The 24,118-nt window shown below is 30.9% G+C and overlaps 2 protein-coding genes across 4 annotated transcripts in view; both read right to left on the bottom strand.

Annotated features, from left to right (window-relative positions):
• Positions 1-1,621: 1,621 nt before the first annotated feature.
• On the bottom strand, positions 1,622-11,206 carry LOC21409118 (truncated transcription factor CAULIFLOWER A). Of its 2 annotated transcripts, none has more exons than XM_024162536.1 (8): positions 10,736-11,206; positions 6,763-6,847; positions 5,603-5,667; positions 5,240-5,339; positions 5,084-5,125; positions 3,718-3,759; positions 3,120-3,241; positions 1,622-2,054 (listed from the first exon to the last, which is right to left on the bottom strand). In XM_024162536.1, exons 1-8 carry the CDS (start codon positions 10,918-10,920, stop codon positions 1,952-1,954), a joined length of 744 nt encoding a protein of 247 aa, XP_024018304.1. In that variant the 5' UTR covers positions 10,921-11,206; the 3' UTR covers positions 1,622-1,951. The 2 variants fall into 2 exon arrangements, with proteins under 2 accessions (XP_024018304.1, XP_024018303.1); XM_024162535.1 differs by having other exon boundaries at positions 5,603-5,676; positions 10,736-11,202.
• Positions 11,207-17,731: 6,525 nt separating this feature from the next.
• Positions 17,732-24,118, bottom strand: part of LOC21409117 (truncated transcription factor CAULIFLOWER D) — a 10,316-nt gene continuing 3,929 nt past the window's right edge. The window contains exons 3-9 of one of the 2 annotated variants that reach the window (XM_024162537.1): positions 23,664-23,742; positions 23,333-23,397; positions 23,000-23,099; positions 19,273-19,314; positions 19,101-19,142; positions 18,458-18,582; positions 17,732-18,048 (exon numbers count right to left, since the gene is read on the bottom strand). In XM_024162537.1, coding sequence (XP_024018305.1) covers positions 17,946-18,048; positions 18,458-18,582; positions 19,101-19,142; positions 19,273-19,314; positions 23,000-23,099; positions 23,333-23,397; positions 23,664-23,742 — 556 coding nt within the window. In that variant the 3' untranslated portion in view covers positions 17,732-17,945. The remainder of the gene's footprint in view (positions 18,049-18,457; positions 18,583-19,100; positions 19,143-19,272; positions 19,315-22,999; positions 23,100-23,332; positions 23,398-23,663; positions 23,743-24,118) is intronic. The other variant, XM_024162538.1, reaches the window with a different exon arrangement.

The raw sequence follows: 24,118 nt of genomic DNA, 5'->3' as shown, positions 1-24,118 counted from the left end.
AGTGCCGAAATTCCCCAACCCCAAATTCAAAAAAGAAGGAAAAAAAAAAACTTAAGTTAAGTAGCCATTTTTCCAATAGAGAAACTAATTAAGTAAGACTCGGATTGTGGAATGATATCACCAATAATGTGGATTAATTTGAAATAGGCCTCCGAATGTTCTACATCTGCAATTATGCCTCGTCACAACGGATCGTTTGTTTTCCTTTCTTTTCTTGGTAGAAATTAATTTGTTGCCGAAAGTGAAAGTGATGACACAAGTACTACTTGACATATATATATATATATATATATTGACATAACTCGACAATACTACCATATCCAACTGGTTGCAACCACGCGCAAAAAACGACAAAAGAATGACAAACATGCAAAAGTGGAAACTAGTATATAGGGTCACAATACACAAACTCAGAGTGTCTTGTCTCTTTGAAGAGGCCAGGGTTATGGTATAGGAACTAAAAAACAAGACTACTACAAGTAGTAGTAGATATAGCTAGTAAACAAAACAATTGCCAATTTCTTGGAAAGGAAAAGTACTAATAAGGCTTTGACGTCGTACGCAAACCATGAAGAAATATTGCTGTCTAGGTTTAGATACCTAAATGAGTAAAGAAAAATCTTACATATATTAAAAAAAAAAAAAAAAGCTATGCCCTATATATGCATAATACTACGACTGCTTCGTTGAAATGTCTCTTTTTACTACGTATTTTCAAGAACTAATCAAGAGCTGTGAGAAACAGCACATCACTACACTGTTTAAGTGCTTTACATGACCAGTATATCTATATATATATATATATGTGTGTGTGTGTGTATGCACCATTACTTGAGCTATAGCTCAGTACAGGCCTATATGATTTTATAGCACTTAACCTTAATAAAGATGATGAACAGATCACGAATATTATTTTTGAGATTTTCTTGTTCTCATCTCTCTTCCTCTCCTAGACCAGTACTAAAGATTGGTGAGAACTATAATTACATCCAAGTTAGGGCCATATGATGACATCTATAGTGAAAGAATGACTACATATTCAGCCTAAGGATCTACCCATAAACGACAAAGATGTTGAGATAATCTCAAGGTATATTGGAACTTGTTCAAACATTAGAAATGGATATGTCAACGGAAAGACGATGTGCATGGCATTTGTCAATAATTGTCATGTCATGAAAGACTATACTATTAGATCACTTAGTTTGGAAATATATAATATGGATTCACATGAATGATAGGGAGAGAGAGAGAAAAAAAATATAAGATGCATTTAGAACTCGTTTCAAAATGATTTTATTTTTTGTACAAAAATAAAAATAAAAATATTTTCAATCTCAGACATAAATCATTTTTAAAAATGCGTTTGGTAGTTTTATCAAGAGATTATTTTCAGTATAAAAAACTCATTAATGTCTCTTTTTCTCTCTCTTTCTCTGCTCTAGAGAGGAGAAAATGAAAACAAAAATGAATAACGATTAAAAATCATTTTTCATTTCTTTCTCATTTTACACTAAACCAAAAAATCATTTTCATTTCTGTTTTTTGTCTTTATTGTTCATTTTTTCGTTCTCAAAAAAATATAAAAAATAAAAACAGGATCAATTCCAAACATCGCCATAATTTATATTTATACAACATCTATTTCAAAAATCACACCACATATATAATTCATACATAATAAGTTCATGATCGCTGATTAATTAGTTTAATCTGACTATCAACATTCCAACATTCAGGGTAATAATGGGAACATGAGAAATATATCTCTCATGCCATGACACTTCATAGATATATATATATATATATATATATATATAGTTTTATCACATGCTATAATAATTATAGAGGGTCTTGCACAGATCACAAGTTCAAATGCTCCACAAAATGAAACCCAAAACTTTACACCCACCTAGAAAGAGATAGATATGTATAGTCCTCCTTTCATATTTCATGCAGCAAAGCATCCAAGGTGGCATGAATACAACGGTTCAAGAGTGAGTTCCAGATCGTTCCTCCGCATTTCTGGGGCTTCCTCTCCGTTATAAGTTCCTCTGCACATTGAAAATTTTAATTTTGCAATTTAATAAGATACCAAAGATTTGTTACACATATTATTGCTATATATGTACTCAAGTGCTAACCAATTCAAACAAATCCTCAAATATATGCTATTTGATTGTTTTAAGGACCATTGTGGAGAAGCATTATGGAGATAATTATAACACAAACAAAAAAATAAAAAATAAAAAAAAATACTACTGCACACATGCCATGACATGTATGAGAAATACATTCTAGCCAAATATACCAATCAACAGCCTTTTTAAATGTCGTCAGATTTAACACAAGCATGTAGTGCACGTACTTTCAATGATAAAACTTAATAGAGACCAAAAGCCAATTAGTACTGTAAACGTCATAAATATTTTCATTAGTATATCAAGAATCAATGGCTACTCCATTACTGGTTTTCTTTGAGCCACAGCCATAAATTAATTCTATCTATTTTTGTCTGACATGTCATTTGTTTTCTTGAATAGAATTGTTTTCCCCAAAAGTTTCCATCTAATTTATGCAGAAGAATTACTATTTTACCCCAAAAATTTCAAACAATTTTAATATTTCCTTTTTTTATTTGTTTTAATAAATCATAGAAAGGGAATAATTGATATTAAAGACAGCTAGTTAAAATATCCCAATAAGGTTGGCACCCACTAGCAGGAAATTCCTCCATCAAATTCACTGCTGAAAAATATATTAAAATAAAGTTTCAACTAGTCCATATTTCTTTTTCCATTATGTTCAGTTTGTAAGTTTTTTTAGTTTTTGTTTTTGTCTTCTTTGTAGACCTCTTTTGCATTTTTCTTTATTTCTTTTAAATAAAGCAGTATCTTTAGAATCTCTTTGTTTTCTCTTGCTAATATCTACCTATATGTACAAAAACCAAAAGTTCCGAAACAAAACTAGATGTCAAAAGGACAATCTTGACATTTTATGGAGTCGATTTTATATTTTTTTCACTTGAAATATTCAACTTTCAATTGGCCATTTGGGAATAATATTTAAACCATGAAAAAAAGGATCATAAATCTGAGGATTAATACAATATTACTTACCCAATGTTTAAGCAGGGAAGTGGCTGTGGTAGCAGGTAGGATGATGTACTAGCGCCATGGTGTTGCTGCTCCCACTGCATCTGCTGCGCCTCTACTGCCACACTTTTCTCCTTTTCCTTGATCTTTTTTTTTTTTTTTTTTTTTAAATCATACACGCAAGAAATATTATCAGCTAAGTTTGCATTTTAAGTCATCTACCTAAAAAAAATTTCAGTTTTATTAAATAAAATAATTAACATAATCTCATATGCAACACATTCACAAAATACTATTTGATGACCGTCAAATGGGGCTTTTGGTACAATTTTTTTTCTGATAAAAAAAAAAATTTCTCTACAAATTTATGAACTAAACTGACACAAAGTCTCTACTAACTTGTATGTGGTTGTCTATTTAAAGTGTCCTAAACAATCAGCACTAATAGAATTAATCTTGGTTGTCATGATCTGACGACATTGTTTTCCCACAAGACAGCTCTAAATTTTTTACTTTAACATAGACAGAAGTAGATTTTTGTGCTGATAAATAAATAATAAATATCATATTTATGTTCGATATATATATATATATATATGAGTACGTATGACAATGAGGTCACCTTCTTTTCAAGCACATTGTTCTGCTCCCGCATTGCCTTCTCCTGTCATATTACAAACAGAAAACTGAGAATTATAACTCGCTTCGGCGGTGGCAGTGCCTGAGCAAAATTTTGAGTGCAAATTTGTTTTTTTCTCCCCAAACAATTTATTCCTAACAATATGAAAGGCGAATGTTTCAGAAGTTCATCATCATATGCTCAGAAATATTCCTTCTTGGTCTTACTTATGTCAGGTACTACCAGTCTACAACAAACTCCTTTATTTCACATGGATATGATTTTTTTTTCCTTTTTCAGTTCCGGGAACAGCTCTTTTCCCCTTTTTTTTTCCTCGAAAATAAATATTCTTGAGAAACAAATAATGATCATACCATAATCAGTACTAGTGAGGCATCTCTTAATATATTAATCCGTTTACTTCAAATCTCCATATATCTCTTATTTTCAGTTATTGCAATCAAATCAATTAGATATCAACAGAAGAATCAAATGAAAAAAATATATCTTGCACTAGAAAAACAAAATCAACGAGAAAAAGTATGCGGAATAAAAACAGATTTTGCTTCAGATCAAAACTCAAACTTTTTATTGTATTATTTTCTCTTATAAAAAAATTTAAATTTAACCTTTTGTGTTATAATATTTTTCTTATATAAATTCATTTTTTAACTCAAATTCTCAATTTGAACCCGTAAAATGAATGGGCCCCTAAATGAGTAGTTCAATCTTCTTCACAAAGTCTTTCCTTAGTCACTTTTTATGTTGTTTTTTTTATTTCTTTTTTGCATTTGCTTAGGGATTTACATTTTCTTTTAAACTTTAGTAAACTTGATTAGAAGGGTAGAAGAGTGATTCCATATCAAATACGGAGTGATTAGAGTTAGGAATTCACATCAAATATAATAACATAAAAGTTTGTGCATACCCTTCATTTTTCTTCATCTAAATTAATTAGATGACATCTATCCTTTCTTTTCTTATATATTGTCTCTCTTTCCAAACAAAATCTTAGAGCTGGATATGATTACTAATGAGATGCTAGTTATCTCCTCAAGTTGCATTGTTTATTTAATTAAAATAAAAAAGAGAAACTTTACAGTGTATCCTCTATTTGTGATCTACCGATGGAACAAGTGTTTTTAACTGTTAGATTAAATTTTTAACGGTCAGATCTGTACAGATTCATATTAAAATTTAATAACGCGTCACACAGAACTGCTCCTAATGTAAATCTAACTGTTAAAAATATTAATCTAACAGTAAAAACACTTACTCAACGGTGGATCACAATTTTGAGATGTGCAGAAAAGGAAGCCAAATAAAAACCTTATGATCATCAACAATTAAACTGACGCTAAATAATTACCTTCTTTTGAAGCTCAGAGATAGTCTCGTTCATGAGTTGGTTCTGCAACGTGAAAATGGTTTCAGTGTAAGTAATGTATCTAATCTAAAGTACGTAAAAAAATACTGATCGTGTACGGTGTGCTTTATATTGGATCATGTTTAGATAAGAATGTACCTTTCTGGCACGTATATTTTTAAGAGCGGTATCAAGCTGTTGCTCCAAATTTTGGATGTCTTTTTGGCTCAGAGACTCCAGATTTTCTCCCAAAAAGTGACTGTAGGAGTCCAATTAGTAACAAAAAATATACACGTTGGTAAAATACACAAACACGCGTGATCAAGAATAAATGAATGTTAAAAAGTAATTAAAAAATATTATTTACTTGTAATTGTATTGGAAAGTAGTTACATAATTTCACATCCAAATTTGTTAAATTACAATATACAAAGAATGTGGAGAGCTTTTTTTTTTTTTCTTTCGAAGGTATGTGGGGAGTAATATTTGGAAACAAAGAAAAGTTGTGAACAAAGCTAATACCTACGGTTTCTCTGCAAAAGCTCAATTTTAGCCGTGAGTCTAGAATACTCCACGGTCCAGTTCCCCTGCATAATCTATGACATTTCAAATTAATGCGCAGAATTCTCAACATGGTACTGATGTGGCCATTCAGGAAAAAGCAAAAAAAAAAAAATACTAATAAGAGAGAAGAAATATTTCTGGAAAAGCTAGAAGTGAGGAGAGCTGTAGCTAATTAGCTATTTTCAAGGTGACTTAGGCCACAAAGCGGAAACAATAATGCATCCATACATACATACATATATATGTGTGTTTAAAAAGAGTATATATGTTATCAATAACTAATAATAGTAAAGACAAATACACTATTTTCATATTGTTAAAGTTTTTATTTAAATTCACGTAGTTCGTTTCTTAATCAGAATATGGCTTGAAGATCAATAATGAATATTTGATACTATGACTCTCATTACATTCCCAATGGAGATATAAATGTGGCGCCAAAACGATTTGATCACAATGAAAATATCTGAAGTAGATGTATAAGACAAAGTCAAAAGTATTCTTCAATATATAAGAGCTTGTTTGGTGGAAGTAAAAAGTTGAGGGAAAAGAGGAGTGAGGGGATTAGAGGAAGAATTTTGAAACTCACGGCTGTTTGGTACAAGAGAAAACGAGAGAATTGGTTAGATGATGGTTTCAAATCCTCCAGATAAGCCTAATTTTAATCTCTCGTGATATGTACACATTAGAGTAGGAAATTCACCAAACATGATAATAAAAAGTACTAATCTCTTTCCTTCTATTTTCCTCACTTAGGTTATACAAGTTTGTTCCCTTTTCTCTTACAAACAAAGCCTACCAGAAAAAGGATGAGAAATATTAAGGAATGGTGAAGATTAGAATAAGAAGAAATGATAAAGTGCCGGTTTTCTTTTAAACGAGATATACGATATTATGATCTTCATCGAAGAAGAGTGTACAATAATTAACAAGAGAGAAAGAGAACATATGGCAACCATTTTAATGACTGTAGTTATGATTTTATGAGACAAAATTAATAACACGATTTGCGTGATCTCTGAGGCAAATGATCGAGAAACTATAGTCTAAAATATTGTTAATGAAAGTACACTTATAATAATTATGACACAATGACAATTAAGTTAATGTAGAGAAACCTGAAAATGGGATTCAGAATCCATTGTGACTAATTGTCTCTCTGCATAAGAGTATCGCTCGTAGCGCTCCAGTATCTTCTCCATGCTTTCATGTATTAATCGTAAGATCCAAAAAGTTAATAAAAACGACAAGATTGCTTACAAATCTTTAGAGAGAGGAAACATTAATTAGCTTTTAAGCTCAAAAGGAGCATATTTAATAGTCTCATTCTCATAGCATACTACAAAAAGAAATTAGCATAGTCCAAGAGTCATGTCGTTTTCTTAATATACACATTCATACATATACACACACAGATATGTAAATATATATATATATATATATACACATGTATGTATATGTATATACATATATGCAAAATAAAGTTAAAAAAGAAAAGACCACAGAAAAGAAAGCCTTGCAACAAGAATATAGGATCTCGGAGTACAATCTATGAGGCGTTCCAGAATTTATAGAAGATAAGTTGATCAACAGCATCGCAATTTGGTAATTTTGTCCTTGAAATCAAACTTCAGCAATTGAATTTATAAACTGAGCTTAAGATCACAAAAGCACCAAATTAAGGACTAATCACAATTTTCTGTTTAATTAATTCGAAGGTTACAACTAATTAATCAGCCGCATACATAACCTAGCTAAATGTTCTCAAGTACTCTAGAGAACTAATGTTCTAATATATATTAGTAATTCTTCAAAAGAGTGGCTCCAGTCCTACACGAAAGCAGATAAAATAAACGAGTCTACACTAGCTAACAAAGAACTATCCTCATATCTATGACAACTCAATATCCTATGTAGCTTCACATGCTCTCTTTATAGTACCATAACAAGGACTGTACGATCCATTTATTTCACATTATGGTACACCATAAGCGGATCAGTCAGCAAAGTATCACCTACAACAACAAACTTCTTGATACCTTTAATTAGATGCCGTGTCTGTTCTCTTGTTAACTTTGAATCACAATTCAAATATTTTTGCTACGGTGTTCTTTTCTCATAAAAATTTAATTTTTTTATTCAAATTTTCTATTTGAACCTGCGAAAAGAATGAGTATGGTAGATTTATGAACTCTACCCTTGTTTACAAGCATATCTTAACATTTGCTTTCATCATCTGTCACCACTTTTGCTTCTGCGAGCAATTCTTCAAAAGGATTAGCCAAGTTTTACTATGATCCTCAAAACTAGCTAATTGAAGAATATGTATTATAATCTCGTCCTCAAGACTCAAGCACTTGTAGGTACTATAGATCACTTGTGAGTAACTTTTTGCTAACATTGGCAATGTGGAACATTTAATTTAAATGATCACAAAACATTTTTGCCAAGGGTAAGAGATTCGAAGTCAATCAGGCAAAGTGCAAATTTTTGATATGTTGTGCATGATTATTGGAAGACAAGACATTGTATATCCACCTAAAAGTGAAAACGCTTACTCATAAACTAGTTGACTTTACTCATCTAAACATAACATTGAATATATAAGAACATATATCATTAACGTATACAACAAGCTGACCACAGAAATAATATGTTCATAGCAGTTTGGTAAACTCTTCAATATAAAACTCAACAAAAAGTTTTAGCACATTTCAAATTTTTTTTTTAAAAAAAAAGCCTTAAAGTCTAGCTAAATAATTATTATGCTTCCATAAATTCCAATGTTATCCAACTCAGCCAATTTTTTGGCTAAATATATGTATAAAATACATAATTAATCATCATTAAAAGAGCTCCAAATGCTAATCATCCAAGCAATGCACATATAATTTTTTTCCTGTTTAAAAATATATTCCGTTTTTTCTTTGTTTGGAAAATTTTCTAAAACAAAAATATTAAACTGATTATATTTATGTATGTGTTTTTTTTTTTTTTCAAAAGTTTATTATTGCCAAGAATTTGAATCTCCAACTTATAATATTGATTTACTGATCATGGTATTTTAGTATTTACCCTTAAGTCAAAGGAGGGGGAGCCTTATGATATTTGTGATCGTTAGGATAATTTTATTTAGATAATTAAAGCAGCAAACTTCAATACTATACCAAAGAATTTATTTTTAAGGTAAATTCATTTTATTTGACTTTAAAACACCCAATTCAATTTTGAGTGAAGTGCCATATATATCAATATCAATATATGATACTAGAGATAGATTTTTTTTTTTCAATTCATAAAACAGTGAACTTAAAACCAAGTTTTTATTCACAAAAAACTAAGTTCTTCATTTTCAAATACTTATATAAATATGCGTGTATCTATATCGCATACACAAGGGACTATTTAGCAATATATATATATATAAATATATATATAATATAGAAGATAACATATTTGAATCTTAATTTTTTTTTTGCAGCTTTTAAATATGTAAAAAGTGTGATATTAAAATACCTTATTATCTAATGTTTCCATATTATACTTCAAAATTTTGCTAATAAGCACGGTTTTTATATAAAAGATTACAACATTTATAAGACGATTAGTCACCAGAAAGCCACCACAAGCTATACAAAAATTGAATGAAAAACAAACTATTCATCAAAAAGAAAAAATGAACAAACAAAAGGAAAAAAAAAAGGAGAAAAGGCCACTAAAAACCCATTAAAAAACAGTAGATCGCATATTTTTGAAGAACGAAAAAAAAAGCCATTAAAAAGTACAGCTGAGGAACATACACTTTTATACATGTTGTCATTTGACGAAAAGTACCACTCTAAAGCTCATAACCCTACTCATGAAACATCGACATATGATCTCTCTCCTACAATTACCAACTGTTACAGAGATTTAGGTCTACTAGGATTTTCTCATACAACATCAGTCAAACAACCCTTCTTTTGTTTTGTCTTATCTATTTGTTCTTCTTAAACAAAAACAGTAAAAAAAAAAAAAAAAAAAAAAAAAAAAAAAAAAAAAAAAACAAATATCAGAGAAGAAAAAGGTGAAGAAAAATGAAAACATGAAAAATGGCAGAAGAAGAAGAAGGAGAAGGAAAAGTATATTTAACAAAAAAAAAAAAAAAGAAGAGTACTGAAATATGTATATACATAACAAACAAAAGAAATATGTGTACATATATTCATAAGTAAATATGGATTATATATATATAATCCCTTTTCTTTTTTCTCTTTTTCTCATTTTTTTTTTTTGTAAAAGAATATATAGCTATGCTCTAATCCTGTTGCTTGAGGAAGCAGCTGGATATAAACGCATTAATGAACCGTCTTCCGAAGGATCTACCAATCTCACATACCAAAAACATATATCAAAATCAAATCCCACAACTTTATATAAAAGATTACAAAATTAATAAGACGATTAGTCACCAGAAAGCCACCACAAGCTATACAAAAATTGAATGAAAAACAAACTATTCATCAAAAAGCAAAAATGAACAAACAAAAGAAAACAAAACAGAGAAAAGGCCACTAAAAACCCATTAAAAACAGTAGATCGCATATTTTTGAAGAACGAAAAAAAAAAAAAAGCCATTAAAAAGTACAGCTGAGGAACATACACTTTTATACATGTTGTCATTTGACGAAAAGTACCACTCTAAATCTCATAACCCTACTCATGAAACATCGACATATGATCTCTCTCCTACAATTACCAACTGTTACAGAGATTTAGGTCTACTAGGATTTGCTCATCATACAACATCAGTCAAACAACCCTTCTTTTGTTTTGTCTTATCTATTTGCTCTTCTTAAACAAAAACAGTAGAAGAACCAGAGAAGGAAAAAAAAACAAATATCAGAGAAGGAAAAGGTGAAGAAAAATGAAACCATGAAAAATGGCAGAAGAAGAAGAAGGAGAAAGAAAAGTATATTTAGCAAGAACAAAAAAGAAAAAAAAAAAAGAAGAGCACTGAAATATGTATATACATAAAAAACAAAAGAAATATGTGTATATATATTCATATGTAAATATGGATTATATATATATATAGGGGGTTAAAGTTACCAAGAATCGGTGGAGTACTCAAAGAGCTTTCCTTTGTGGGAGAAGACAATAACAGCAACTTCAGCGTCACACAAGACAGAGATCTCATGGGCTTTCTTGAGCAACCCATTTCTCCTTTTGGAAAAAGTTACCTGCCGATTGATCTTGTTCTCTATGCGCTTCAGCTGAACCCTACCCCTTCCCATGATTTTCTTTTAATTTTTTTCAGTTATTTTTTTTTTTTTTTGTGTTTTTGTTTTTGATTTTGATTTTTTTCCCTTAATTTGCTCTTAACTAGAAAGTCCAAACAAGGCAAGTTTTCCAAACCCAACACCCCAAAAAAGAAAAGGAAAAAAAAGAAAAACCTGGAAACTTGAAAACCCAAATATTAAAGAAAGAGAGAGAGAGAGAGAGAGAACTAATATGGAATGGCTGTTTCCCTAGTTACCAAATGTGAAGAGAAAACATGTGCTGTAGCCCAATGCAATATATAAAGGAGAAAGATCAGATCAGGAAGGGAAGGGTTATAATAGGGAAATGGACTAATGAGGGATTTTAATGGCAAAAGCGGTTTTGGGTGGGGATTGCAAAATACAAACTTGGAAAGACAGAAACTATAAGTGGTTTTGGTGGGAATACCGGGGTGGTTTTTTAAGAATATGCTGTCGAGATCTCATTGGCTGGACTTACTGTGTAGTCGTTATTGCATGTGTTGGAAACCACGAGTTTTGGTCTCATGAGAAAACCCAAAAAAATAAAATAAAATAAAATAAAAGAAGAAAGAGTGGTTTCAGGGGTCATTGTACGGACCAACCCAAAAGGCATTCATTGCTTCTGTTGACGGCGCTCATGTAGGCATCTATAGGCAGATTCTTTCTTTCTCTTTTTTTTTTTTTTCCTTTCTTTGTTTTCTTGAGTTAATTGCCGTATAACCCCAGGTATATGTTTGGTTACTTTCATTTGAGATATGTTCAGGGATGTACAATTGAAAAGAGAGTACATAGAAGTGGTTATTATAAGGGATTGCTTCAATCTTGTGTGTAATTGGCGGTAGAAGGGCCAGGTATATGTTTGGTTACTTTCATTTGAGATATGTTCAGGGATGTACATTTGAAAAGAGAGTACATAGAAGTGGTTATTATAAGGGATTGCTTCAATCTTGTGTGTAATTGGCGGTAGAAGGAGTAATAGGAGACGGATTCAAATTCCATTCGATTTTTTTTCTAATTTGTGGAAAAATAAAGTTATCAAATAACACACAGGGTAGCATCTTATTCTTTTTTTTTTTTTTTTTCTCTTTTGATTAGTACCCACTTATTCTTTGTTTTATGGAGAATACCTTTGTACTTTACGGTTCTGGATGATGTGCATATTGAAACGATTTTTGCTTCAAATCCTATGATGGGACGACTTGAACTTTTAATTTTTCATTAATATTGGGTTCAAATGCATATCGATATGTTACCTAATTCCTTGACAACCAATATTTCATCAATTAAGATTTATTTTTTTATATTTCCTTCCAAGGATTAATCATATATTACAAATGATGTTTCTTCTTCGTTCGTTTGGTTCTATAACTACGCATATATGGGAGATGGAAAGAATTCCACAACTTGTCATGCAGAGAACTAGAACGTGTATATATTAACCAATTAAAACCGGTTCTCAAAACTATTGAGTATGTAGTACTAAAAGTGGGAACTGTAGCGAAGAAGAAGCCATATATAGATATTACTAAAGTTTCTCAATGCACTGTCCAGCAGGCCACTATATAAATACCATGCCATCACCTAAATTTATACATCGTTGAATTTTATCATATTTAACAAAAACTATATATTCAATGCCATGCCAATATTTCTCTTTAAAATTTTTAAGATGACATGACATTTAGCACAGAGTTTTCCATATATATATATATATATATATATATATATATATAGAGCAACCATATGCATGATCATGAACAAGAAAATAGTAAAACCCCAACAAAAACAAAGGAAAGTAAGAATATGAAAAAAGTTAACCGTCAAAACAAAAATTGTGCATGATCAGCTGACATTGACATCATAGGACACTGAGTATACATCCCAATTAGATTGGCACTATTAGAAACTCATCAGTTTGCTTGAAACTGACAAACTACACTAATTGGACCGTTTAAATTGTCGATTTGGTTCACGTCAAAACTATTAGTGTGGTCTAAAACCAGACCAGACTATTTCAAAAGCAGTCTAGTTTAATTTGAACAATTCTATGATATATATGTAAACTTTATTTGTTATTTTTACGCTTAATTTTTTAATCTTTATAACAGAATGTTAATTTTAATATATGACATATATTATATGAGTTTGTCCTTCTGTTGTATTTAATTTTTATTTAGACTTTAAGAATACAAAATATAGTAATTAAAAACAAAACAAACCTTACAAGAAACTGTTCTCCCGCTTAAACCAAGCCATACCGTTCTGAAGCGGTCTAGTCTGGTCCGGTTCTATTGTCAGAAAGGTCAGCTCTAAAAAACTCAATAGTTTGGGATAGGAATAAACCGTGCACAACCCTAATATAAAGTTTTTTTATATAAAATAATAAGAGAGAACCACTAGCTAGCATTAATTAGGGTTTTTAACACAATTTCCCCCACACTTATTGTGGTTTAGTAAATTACCCCCTTAAACTTTTAATTTTGACAATCAACCCCCTAACTTGTAAAGTTGTTGCAATGTGTCCCAATTTATTAAATTTGCTCAAATGTTTTATTAGATTTAAGGGATAATTAAAAGTTGACGAATTGAAAAACTTGTTTTACATTTGGATTTGAATGTTAGAATTTTTCATTGAACTTGGTTTTTTATACTAATTTAACACAATCATCGTCAAAATGGGACACATTGCAAAAATTTTACAAGTTGAGGGGACAACTTACTAAAAATAAAAGTTAAAGAAGTAAGTTGCTAAAACCGTACAAGTTTAGGGGGTAAATGTGTGAAATACCCTACTAATTAAGTGAGGTAAAAGCATTTTAGTTAGCTTAGTACCTTTTAAAACTCTTATGGTCAAACAAGAAAAAGAGAAACTAGCTTCATTCATTTCACTAGTTCGAATTACAGCTTAAGTTTTTGTTACTGTATTTTCTCTTACAGAAATTCAAATTCAACATTTTTACTTTAGTGTTTTCTTTCACGTGAATTTACTTTTTAATTTAAATTCTCAACTCGAACGAGCGAAACAAATGAGGCTTAAAATATTTCAATTACGTTGACACCCAACTGTTACTATCTGTTACCAGTTGGTGGTTTTGGAAGGAAGGACGGCCAGATTAAACATCCCCTTTATGTAGTGGGTAAAAAGTGGAAATTATGTACAAATAGAAAGAAAGAAGAGACATTTATCAAGGGGTGACCACATCCCCAAACCCACGCCCCATGTGACCCCTTTAATATACCCCATTGCCTAATTCAAAGAATATATCCCCCATCTCTCTCTCTCTCTCTCTCTCTCCCTCTCTCTCTCTCTCTCTCTCTCTCTCTCTCTCCCTCCTTTCGTCTTTTTCCTACGCGGATATGCATTTAATAATGCTCTTGATCTCTAGTTTCTGCGTTTAGAAATTACACGACACAACACAAATGTCTCTTTCCCATTTTTCACTCCCACCTTTTATGATAATTTTGCTAGCTTTTTAGCAATTGAGGTAAATTGTAATTGTAGGCAGGCCAAACTACAAGTACACGTGTGATCAAGGTCAAATATCTTCACTTTTCTCAAATTTGCCCCGCCATGCCGATAAGTTTTTTTGCTTATTTTGTGTATTTACTTGATCTGTACTGCTTACCATTTAATTCAGCTGGTACAACTCCATTGACTGATTAGTGGGGATCACAACAAGCGGTGAAATAATAAATATTAATAATTAACTTACAGTAAGCATGATATGATTAAGCACTTTCACGTCATCATTACCATTTGATCATCGTCATCTACATCATTATGAAGACAAAATCTAATAATCGTTCTTTTCAATGTCTAATCATGAATCATGAATATAAAGTTTTGATCACAAAATGAACATAAGAAAGATTTGCTGTATTTAATAAAGAAGTGACAATAAGTAGGGATATTATCAACCCTAATTGGATGACATATATATACATAAATATATATATAACCTTTTATATATTGGATGTACTACTGAAAACTGGAGTAAAAGAAGTGACCAAATATCTCTGAACTTTTATAATTTAATAGTACATTTCGTGATGCCCACAAATCTTATCAAGAAAACAACAAAGTCTACAAAAGCAGCTAGCTCGGAGCTTTATTAGGAAGACATGGATACATATGTATAATAATTTACTCAAACAAAATGTACGGGATCAGGACTAACATTATGATCAATTTGACATGCATGGGCCCACAACTGCATGTGGATGTGTGGTCAGAACATGTAATACATTTGCATGTCCCAGTTAAAGGATGGGTCTATTTGCTGAGAGGGACCTGTTATTTTGGTGTGTATAATGCTTAACGTTTATTGGTTGAGAATGCATAGAATTGCCGTGTAGAAGACACTGAGCCATTTAACGTTGAGGCCGTCTATCAAGCTTTTCCTAGTTGCTACCAACAATATGATCAAATAAATGGGGTCCACATTGCAAGCATGGTAACATGGGGTACTGTTGCAACTTTCGGGAGAGTTTAGAGCTCGTTTGCTTCATGGATTAAAACTATGAGATTAGAATCATTTTTAATTTACGTGTATTTTTTGTGAGAGAAAATACTGTAGCGAACCATGAACCATAATTCGAATCAGAGAACGAATCCTCCAACCAAACGGGCTCTTAATTTATCCCTCTTATGATCTTGACTAGTACTACTGTCTTATAAATTATACGTACATTATACATAAAAAGGTTTTTGGAGACATAATCTTGAATTTCTCTTAAAGGTAAAATATATATGTATAGATAAAAGGATTTAAGAATAAAATGGTAATTTCATTTTTAAGAGGGGGAAACGATCTTACAACAGGGACTGCTATTTTACCCTATTAATATATTGAAAAGTAAATTTTCTAATCTGTGTGTCTACATTAAAAATCTATAGTGCGCAAAATAAAATTACTTCTATTCACATACCAGACAGTTATAAGTTAAACTAATTTAATAACTAGAAACAACAATTAACACCTACTAATAGCATAAACTAGCTGCAGTACCTATCACAAAAGTAAGAAGTTCAAAAATTTACACCTTAACATTATAAGTATGAATTATAGAAAATTGTTGATTGCTAAATTATATTTTTGTGATCCAAGCTAAAAGTTACACTTATGCCACTTGTCCCGTATCCAGTGTAGCTGAGGAGCTAAAGGAGGAAACCAAGCTCCAGCCCTTCTTTATTTCTAAAGAAAGGGTGCCTCAATTTTTGCTTCAAATTTGGACTGAAGTGCCAAAAGCATTTTGAAAACAAGAAAACAAAAAATTAAAAGAAAAGGACAAAAAATTTTCTTTCGTTCAAACATCAAAAGTTTTGTACGATAATATTCTTTTGTTGGAACCTGTGCCTGCAGTAAAATATATTATCTATATTAATCTCATTTGACCTATTAGGGGAATAAAAGCATTTCAGAATCTCATAAATTAATTATGATTATTCATTTTTTTTTATGAAAAATATAACGTGGAGGTATAGTCGCATTTGTAAACACATTGAACACCTTTTAAGTTACGGTTTTTTTTTAGGGTATTTACATTTTTATACCTTGCATTTAATTGAAGTTGTTAAAATATTGTGCCTGGTATTTTGAGTTGTTATTCTTTTATATTTTTATATTGTAAATTTTATGTCTGGAGACGTCAAATTATACAATTATATTTGTTTAGAGAGCCCATAACTCTTTTTGGATATCAATCGCAGTTGCATGTCGATTTATAATCGTTCACTTTCAATGTGAATGTTATGTCAACTATAGTAGTTCACTTTTAATGTGAAGACTACATCTATTGTAAGATCTCAGAGTTTCACTATATGTTTTATAAAGTACAGTTACAATGAAGAATAAGAACGAGAGAGAGGAGGAGGAGATTTAGGGACAGAATATAGAGAGAGGGAGTGAATGTGCTGAATAATCAATGTGGAATGCCTTATTCGTGGTAGCTTCCTTGTACTTATAGGTGTGATCCAGTTCTTCAGAGTTTCTCTTATCCTTGAGCTAACACGCTGTTAACTGGCAATTCAGAAGTTCCCCTTTTTGGTCTTACTTTCCTTTCTCTTGTTTTCTTATTTGATTTTTGGTAGCTTCCTCTTCAAGATTGATCCGAGTCTCGTCTTTAATATTAGGCCCTCGTTCATTTCACCGATTCGAGTTTTCAATTTTAGGTTTCTACAGTAAAAAGCTCTCAGAAAATGTCACATCTAACTTTTTCTGTTACAGTGAAAAGTTCTCAGAAAATGTCACATCTCAGCTCAAATTGAAAACTTGAATCCGCGAAGTGAACGAGGCCTTAGTTTCAGCTTGCTTGGACTTCGTGGCTTCTAAGAAATCTTATTTTTAATTTATCTGTGGGGTCCTCACGGAATTCCATATCATCGCGCTTCTCCAGTTAACGCAGTCTCTCGAGTTGATCGTCAAAATATCAGAAGTTATAATGTACATCTATAAGGCATTTGATGTTTAGTGGGTGTTAAGTTGTTTTTAATTTATTGAGTTTTGAGTTCAATAAATAATTTTTTTAAGCCAAACAATTTAGTAATCAATTGCGTATTCTAAAATTATCTACTAATTAAAAATTAATACTCTAAACAACCAATTAGTTTCAGAACTTTTTTTTGAGAAAATTGAAGGATTGAGAAATTTGAACTCTACAGTTTAAGGTAGAGTAATGTACGGATTTATTATTAGGTTATATAACCCTAGTGTATGGATGTATTGTTAGGTTATACTTAATTTATATAGAATAATAATATAATATTTGTAAATTAAAAAAAATAATCTAAGTAGAAACGGTACATAAGATACGTACGTACTAGTCTAGCACGTACTGGCTTTATTACTCGCACTATTACCAAAGTTTCAAGCTGGAATATAAATCAAATGTTTTAATTCAGCCACTAGCAAATATCACACTAGTAATTATAATTAAGAAGAGTTTTATTCTCTTCAAATTTTTCAGGCGACAAAATACTAATTATACATAAGAGATATTGATCACAATGACGTGCGTTTTTAAAGATCAAAGCAACCATCCAGAGAAGAAGCCATTAAATTTTGCACTGTGCCACCTTCCACATTAACCTCTTCTCTAACTGAAGAATTAAGACTATAGTTCCTGCAAAACGATGATAAAGAAATTAGGAGAAAATTAATTAGAAAGAATAGATCTGGTTAGGCAATAATTACAATTATTAATATCTTCTCTTAAACATTCCAATTTTTTTTTTTTTTGAAATATTAAATAGTCCAATTTTACGTCCAAGGACACGACACCAAATACACATTAATGTTTCTTTAAAAACAATAAAATTAAATTAGATCTCCTTTGGTGGCATTTATTATTTTGATCATTTAATTAAAGAGCAATAAATATAGGGTAGATGTGAACTCAAAATGTTGATTAATTAAGATAATTTCCAGTACACCGTTTTTCAAATTAAAAAAAAAATTGAAAATCAAAATGTTATATATACCAAGAAAAATATAGATAAACTCAAGTATTAACTTGGGAGAAGACAATTTACCCTATCTGCAGTGCATTATTATTGCATGGTAAAGGCTCAAAGCTGAACGCCATAGGCTGAGATTGGTGGTGGGTGTATGCAATATTATTGTGCTCCCTGGCTTCATTTGCACCCATTGCTTCCAACTGCTTCCGAACATGAAAAATTTATACATATCCACGAAAGCTTACATTTACATACATATATATGATACACATGCATGTATATATATATATATATACACACACACACACACACACACACATAGGGAAATTACTTCTGCTAGATTTGTTTTTTCCGGTTTTCACATGTCAAGTTAGTTTAACATTTATCTACTATATAAAAAATCAAATGGAAGTCACACAGAGACTTTTGTCTTTCCCTGATGAACAATAATGGAAATATGAGAATACACTACTTTGACTGCAACAAAGACGACAAATAACTAAAACAGTTATAAGTACAGCCATATATATATAAAAAGATACGTTGCCATAAATGAACGTTACATAGGGCCCACATTTGATTTACCTAACTTTCAAGTTTTGTCACATCTTATTTTAGGTCAATATATATACACAATATATGTCTATTTTATAATAATAATATACATGATATATATATATATATATATATTTATATATATAACGAGCGGTTTTGATACCTTCCTTTGCAGTTCATTGTTTGCTTCCAGCAGTGATTCTTCCTGCAAATTAAACCATAATATCAATGTGGAGCACTTTTTTTTTTTTTTTTTCCTTTGGGACAATAATTAATGTTCAGTAGTATATTCAAAAACTTAGTTTGTAAATTCCAAAAAATAATATATATAGTACCTTCTTACGAAGATTAGAGAGGTCCTCCAGCATAGATTTGGTCTGACACGTCAATCACGAATTGCGGATTATATTAAAAATAATACTTCCGAGAAGATGTCAACAAAAAGTCATAGATAGGTTTTATGACATTAATTTGAAGAGATAAATTAACACAAAACAGGTGGAAAAATCATATGATATTGATCTCCAATTTTCAATATGCATCTTGGATATTCTTGACACATGAGGCATTAATTCCATTTCCATTTCTAGATCAACCCTTAAAGAAAAAACTACAAAAGAGGATAAAAGTTATGGAAACATGCATTCACAAAATTGATCGATATTGATGAAGATTTTCTCACTAGATATATATATATATATATAGACACACACACACAAACCACATATATGTCACGCTTATTACTATATATCTCCAGTACTTGAGTTCATGAGTTATGTACAAAACGTTTTGTCCTAATAAAAGCAGACAAGACTTAGCAACTAAATCGATTAAAAGGAACGCAACAAACATATAGACATATATACACATTAGCCTAATAATTCTAGGTTGTGAAATAAACTGTAGTGTGTACAATAAAAAGTTTTGGCCTTCTAAAAGTAGAAAGAAGCAAAAATCAGACAGCAGAAAGTAATTTTCAAACTTCTCCTACTCAGTGATAATGACCAAAACCTAATCTTATAATATAGAGAACTACGGAGTCGACTTTTGCAATGTCAAATGAACACCAATCACAATCTATGACCTTATTCTCTTTCTAATAAAGATTTACAAACAGTTAATTGAACAATCGTTGTCAATAAAATAAACTACTTTTTGCTATTAGTTATATCAATTCATGCATTTTATGTATGTTAAAGTATAAAAACTATTGTTAGCCCACCTTCTAACAACTTAAGTTTTTGGGATGAATTGGTAAACTAACATAGTATCAGAGCGGGAGGTCCTGAGTTCAAACTATAGTAATTGCACTCTTTATTCCGTTTAAATTGTCATCATGTGTTGAGTCTTTAATATATCTCGGGCTTAAATATTCATGTGTTGGGCTTTCTAATTAATTTACATACACAATTACTCATTGTCTAGCCCACACGTGAGGGGGAATGTCAAAGTATAAAATTATTGTTGACCCACCGTCCTGAGTTCAAACTATAGTAATTGCACTCTTTATTCCGTTTAAATTGTTATCATGTGTTGAGTCTTTAATATATTTCGGGCTTAAATATTCATGTGTTGGGCTTTCTAATTAATTTACCTACACAATTACTCATTGTCTAGCCCACACGTGAGGGGGAATATCAAAGTATAAAATTATTATTGACCCACTTCCTAATAGCTTAAGCTTTTAGGATGGATTGGTAAATTAACAATGTACACACACATATATAGGGAGTGAAAATTGAGTCAAAGACTGAACCACAGTTCCATAATGAACTTCTAATTCATTTGATAATTCAGTAGCTTTCAACTGCAGAAATTTCCGTAAGAGAAGGGCTTTTTTCTTTTCTAGTAAAATCATTTTAGTTGAGAAAGGATCTGTCAAAATGACAAGGGCTTATAACCAAGTTGCGAAAAATTGGTTCAATTGTTTTTTGCTATTTTGAACTTTTGCATCTATAAGCGGTTGAAAAGATAGCTACCCTTAAAACTTGCATAATAAACTCATAAACCAGTTCAATATAACGATGAGAGAAAGAAGCTAGAATGTCACACTGCAACCAGGTTTTTCTTTTCTTTTTCTTTTTTTTTTTAACAGATTATTCCTACAGCCGAAACGTAGTATTGCAAAAATATATAGAGCAATTTACTTATTATGCATTAAAATTTAAAATACGAGAGAGAAAATATCACTTAATTAAGTGATGGTGCAGGAGAATAACTGGAAATGTTTCGGGATTAAGATAATCCTAGTGAAAGTTATTGTCATTTGTTTCAAAAAAGTCAAGCGAGTTATAACTTATTATCAGTAGAAATATCTTAATATTATTGAAATTTGAATTTATGTTGATTAGGATTTGAATTATCTATTAGGATTAGAATTTAGATTAGTCAATTTTAGCTAATTTCTATTTTTATTTTTTAAAAATTTATGTAACTTTAGCACCTCCTGTATACAGGAGTGCTTTAGAATTATTTTTCATTTTTTTTTCCATCAATCTCTCTTGAAAATATATTCTCTGAATTATTTTGTACATGAACATTCAGTACTTGTTAGAATCATTGAATTTTTAGTTTATTTTTATTTTTATCATGACATTGTAAGTGAATCAAGAGGATTTGTAGACGCCTTATTTTCTGGTATTCTAATTTAATCAACAAATTTTAAAAGATTTAATCTTATTTTCTCTTTTTGTTACGTTTTCACTACATCATAAAACTTTTGAACTGATCACAGTGTGTTTGGCATTTTTCAGAGAGAGAGAGAGAGATTGTTATGGCAACAAACCCTTAATACATCTCTTATATTACAAACTGGTAGGTGCTTTATACGACCATTTTGACAATGAGGCATGCATTGAAGTTCCATAAAAATTTGTTGAAATAGAATACCCTCTAATGAAAACCAATAGTAAAAAGAGGATTAACATTGGAAACATTTTTTAGAAATTTTAGAGGGCAGTGTGATGTAGGAGCTATACGACCTGTCGTTTGGATTGTTGTTTTTAATTTGTTGTCGCTTCTTACTTTATGTTATTTACTTGTTGTCTATTGCTTTTCTATTGCCGTTTGATTGTAATTTGGGGGCTTTTAGACTTTGTTCGTTAGGGGAAGCTCCCAGACTTTGGATTGGTAATTCTAATAGAATTTTCAGATTGCTTTCTCTCTTTGCTTGTTCCCTCTTTTGGGTTGTTTTTAGGTGGATTTGGAATCTCGATTCCTTCCTCCGTCCGGTTCGGCCGGTAAAACCTATCCCCTATATTTAGACTCTCTACGTCACAGTGCGCCTGATTTGTTATATAATGGCAAAGTGCCAATAAAATGACTAGAACTCTAATCTGAACATTCATCCATATTATCCAAATAATATATATAGACCTATGTACAAGAGGAAATAAAATTCTCTACCCAATATGGAGATGAATATAAATTAGAATTATTATCACCGGTGCCTCTTGAACTTTATTAGGCTCATTCTCAGTTAGTCTCCTAAACTTTAAAAACTCTTACTTGCCCCCTAAATTTTAGATTAGGCTCATTTAAACCTTTTTGTAAGAATTTATGTTAAAATCATATCAAAAAATAGGGTTAAGTGTGGTTATGTGATTTTTATCAATTTCTTTTTTAAAGAAATTTAAGTAGAAAGAGCATGTGACTGCAATTTCAACAAAATGGGTTAAGTGAGAACAATTTAAAATTTAAGGGTAAAGTGAGTTTTTAAAGTTCATAAGACAAACTGAGAATGACTTCAAAGTTTAGAAGGCATCGGTGATAATAATCCTATAAAGCACTTTTGGTTATATCATGTTCATGTGATTGTCTAGGTCCTAGTAAGAGAAGTTTAACTCAATAGAGTAGTTCTGCCACTCCGTGCCGGTAATAGTAATTTTAAAGTTCTTATCTTTCTTATAATCCATCGCTGGCGCATTTGCTCATTTTAGAGAAAATTTATTTTCCATACTTGGGAAAATTTCTAGCCATGATTCATTGCACGCTATACACATGCCAAGATAATCTCATTAAAAATAAACATATTTTCAGGCTCATGCAACAAATTTGGAATACCTTTGTCGACCTAATTTGCTTCAATGACATGTCCAATTTGGTCTCAAGTTGTCCGAGCTCTTTTAGTCCCAATTGCTCCAAATCCTCCCCAAGAAGATGCCTAAAGGAAAAAAAAAACAAAACAAAATTAATGCTCAAAAGAACGCAAATATTAGGCAAAGTGAAATTCGCAGTTTAGTACATATTGCAACATGCAAACAATTGAGCAAGTCTACATGAAATTTTCCATTCTTAAGCAGTGTTGCAAATCAATCCAAAACAAACAAATGATTTGCCCTTCCGATCGAAAAATATCCCGATATTGCAAATCAATCAAACAAACAAAAGATTTACCTCTGCGTACGTCGTAGGACCTCAACTTTTGCTTTCAGCCTCAAATATTCTTGGTAGCTGCTCTGCTTGTGATTTTCGTTATGGTGGAAATTATATCAGTCTAATTAATTAGTATATATACAAGTCACTATAATTCAATATAGATCAACCTAAATGAGTATGGTTAATTAACTAATACTCATGAGCAACATTTTTGTTCTTTTCCAGTAGTTGATCGTGCAATGCATAAATGAGCTATATGTATGTATGTATGTATACACACACACACATGTATTTATATATATATATATATATGGACCATTCGAATACGTTGACATGTACGTATATATACCTGTGAATCCTTTCCAGGTTGTTTCCCTTCTTGTGCTCCATAACTGTAACTTTCATACCTCTCAATCGTCTTGGCCATGCTGAGTTAAAGATCAAGGTCGAATGGTGAGATGAGAAATATTAAAAGTATAATCAATTAAAAGGGAATTAGCTAGTTAGAATCCAAGTCTAGCAGCTATGATTTAGATAAAAAGCTATCCATATATTTTCATCAATTTTATCACTATTTGTGATATCTAATATTTCTTCTGTTTTCCATGTCCAACTATATATCTAGCTCAATTCAAAGTTAAATTAATACTTAAAAAAAATTAAATTAGCCGAAGTGATTATTCTGGAAAGAATTGATGAACTAGCCAGTCTAGAGAATATATTTTTAAGTGAAAAGGTTTCAGGAATTTTGTTTTTTTCTAAAGAAACCCTCAAACTTATTAAAAAAAAAAAAAAAAAAAAAAA

The sequence above is a fragment of the Morus notabilis genome, unplaced genomic scaffold (genome assembly GCF_000414095.1).
Source record: "Morus notabilis unplaced genomic scaffold, ASM41409v2 Scaffold73, whole genome shotgun sequence".
Taxonomy (NCBI): Eukaryota; Viridiplantae; Streptophyta; class Magnoliopsida; order Rosales; family Moraceae; genus Morus; species Morus notabilis.
Note: the sequence above shows the minus strand (reverse complement) of the source record. Positions and strands in the feature narration are given on the sequence as shown.